General features: G+C 28.8%; 1 protein-coding gene across 1 annotated transcript; it reads left to right on the top strand.

The window, feature by feature from the left end:
- Positions 1 to 8: 8 nt before the first annotated feature.
- Positions 9 to 1,132, top strand: LOC111035355 (the record flags this gene model as incomplete). Its single annotated transcript, XM_022316938.1, has 3 exons — positions 9 to 514; positions 587 to 784; positions 858 to 1,132. Coding segments are annotated over exons 1-3 (867 nt in total), but the record flags the coding sequence as incomplete, so codon positions are not given.
- Between the last annotated feature and the right edge of the window lie 6 nt (positions 1,133 to 1,138).

Genomic DNA, 1,138 nt, shown 5'->3' with positions numbered 1-1,138 from the left:
CTTCGCTCAGAATCTAAAATAAAATTATATTATTACTGACAGTTATCTTTAAACAAATAACGCTATCAATAATAGGATAATATAGGTAAATAGGTATTATTATTATTATTACTATTATTTATGATATATTATTTATTTTTAGAACTCAGACGAGATATATCGAACAGTGTTTATCACAGACTTGGTGAACACAAGAACTGTGCTCAATATTTTTGTTCTGGTCCGAAATTTGGTGAAATGAATCTTGTTCCTGATGCTGAAAAAGCAGGAATGATGGGACATATTCGGAATATAGTGTACAGACTATCAGTTAATGCAGATAGCCTTATAGAAAATGTAGACAATAACCCATGCGAGCAATTAAATAGCTTGATTAATAAGCATGTTGGAGGCAAGAGAATTAATTTCACACAAAAAAATAACTACACTACTAGAGTCGAGGCAGCTGTAGTGGCATTTAATTCAAAAAACTATTTACGAGTTGTACATAAAAAAATTGTTTTTAAAAGCCCAGGTATAAATTCAAAGCGTATTTATTGTTTTAATTATTTATACAATTAATCATAATTTAATTTAATGTATTTAGGTATGTTTGGTAAACGATACTTAAAAAACATTGACAGAATTAGGAAAAATACAACTACAGCAAGGAAACGATTATTTGAAAGTGGAAAAAAACGATCTAAATTAACTACAACTCGATTTAGTGGACCGGATATGCACTATGGTTTGGCAGAACCCTTAGATGATATTCTTACCAACGAAGAATTAAGAAGAAATCAAAATTTATTTTTAAAAAAATTGGAAAAAGTTGATCGAAAAGAACTTGAATGTAAAAAAAAAAAAAAAAAAACAAAATTTATTTTTAAAAAAATTGGAAAAAGTTGATCGAAAAGAACTTGAATGTACTACAAAAGAACAAAGTCATAGCCAAGACTGGTATAATGAAAGAAGAAAGAGGCTTACTGCATCAAATTTCGGTGACATATGTAAAATGCGAGAGAATACAAGTTGCCGAAAAAAAGTATTTAGTCTTCTTTATGGGTCAAATATTACATCAAAAGAAATTTCTTATGGTATTGAAATGGAACCACAAGGTAGAGCTCAATTCGAAGTTTTAAGTGGAAAGACTGTTGAG

This window comes from Myzus persicae, unplaced genomic scaffold (assembly GCF_001856785.1).
Source record: "Myzus persicae strain clone G006 unplaced genomic scaffold, MPER_G0061.0, whole genome shotgun sequence".
In the NCBI taxonomy this organism is placed as follows: domain Eukaryota; kingdom Metazoa; phylum Arthropoda; class Insecta; order Hemiptera; family Aphididae; genus Myzus; species Myzus persicae.
Note: the sequence above shows the minus strand (reverse complement) of the source record. Positions and strands in the feature narration are given on the sequence as shown.